This window comes from Acanthisitta chloris, unplaced genomic scaffold, assembly GCF_000695815.1.
Source record: "Acanthisitta chloris isolate BGI_N310 unplaced genomic scaffold, ASM69581v1 scaffold7726, whole genome shotgun sequence".
NCBI classification, from domain to species: Eukaryota; Metazoa; Chordata; class Aves; order Passeriformes; family Acanthisittidae; genus Acanthisitta; species Acanthisitta chloris.
Genome location: NW_008679661.1, coordinates 833 through 1,217, shown reverse-complemented (window position 1 = coordinate 1,217; position 385 = coordinate 833). Strand labels below are relative to the sequence as shown.

General features: G+C 62.1%; 1 protein-coding gene across 1 annotated transcript in view; it reads left to right on the top strand.

Moving 5' to 3' along the window:
- Positions 1-5: 5 nt before the first annotated feature.
- The window catches only part of LOC103804760 (epidermal differentiation-specific protein-like), a gene marked incomplete at both ends in the record, with an annotated part of 891 nt that continues 511 nt past the window's right edge, over positions 6-385 (top strand). Inside the window, one exon of the mRNA XM_009077388.1 lies at positions 6-380. Within this exon, the coding sequence (XP_009075636.1) occupies positions 6-380 (375 nt within the window). The remainder of the gene's footprint in view (positions 381-385) is intronic.

Here is a 385-nt window from a genome sequence, read left to right as displayed (position 1 = left end):
GGCAGCCCTGGATCGCCTACACGGACCCCAAGTATGAGGGGCAGCCGCATGCCTTTGAGGAGGGTGAGTACCCCTCTGTGGAGAGACCCAACAGCTTCTCGGCACTGCGCCTCGTGCACCATGACCTGGGAGACCCCCAGATCACCCTGTATGAGCACCCTAACTTCCAAGGTGCCTTCAAAGTGGTGACAGAGGAGACCAACTTGGCGTATGGATACTTCAACGACCGGGTGGCGTCCCACATGGTGCAGAGAGGTGTCTGGCTACTGTACCAGCACCCGGGGCGGGGGGGCTGGCATTGCCTGGCATGGCCTGGCGAGCATCTTGCCGACTACAAACTGGAGCTGAACTTCCAGGCTCGGCTGGCCCACCTGCGCCCACTGCG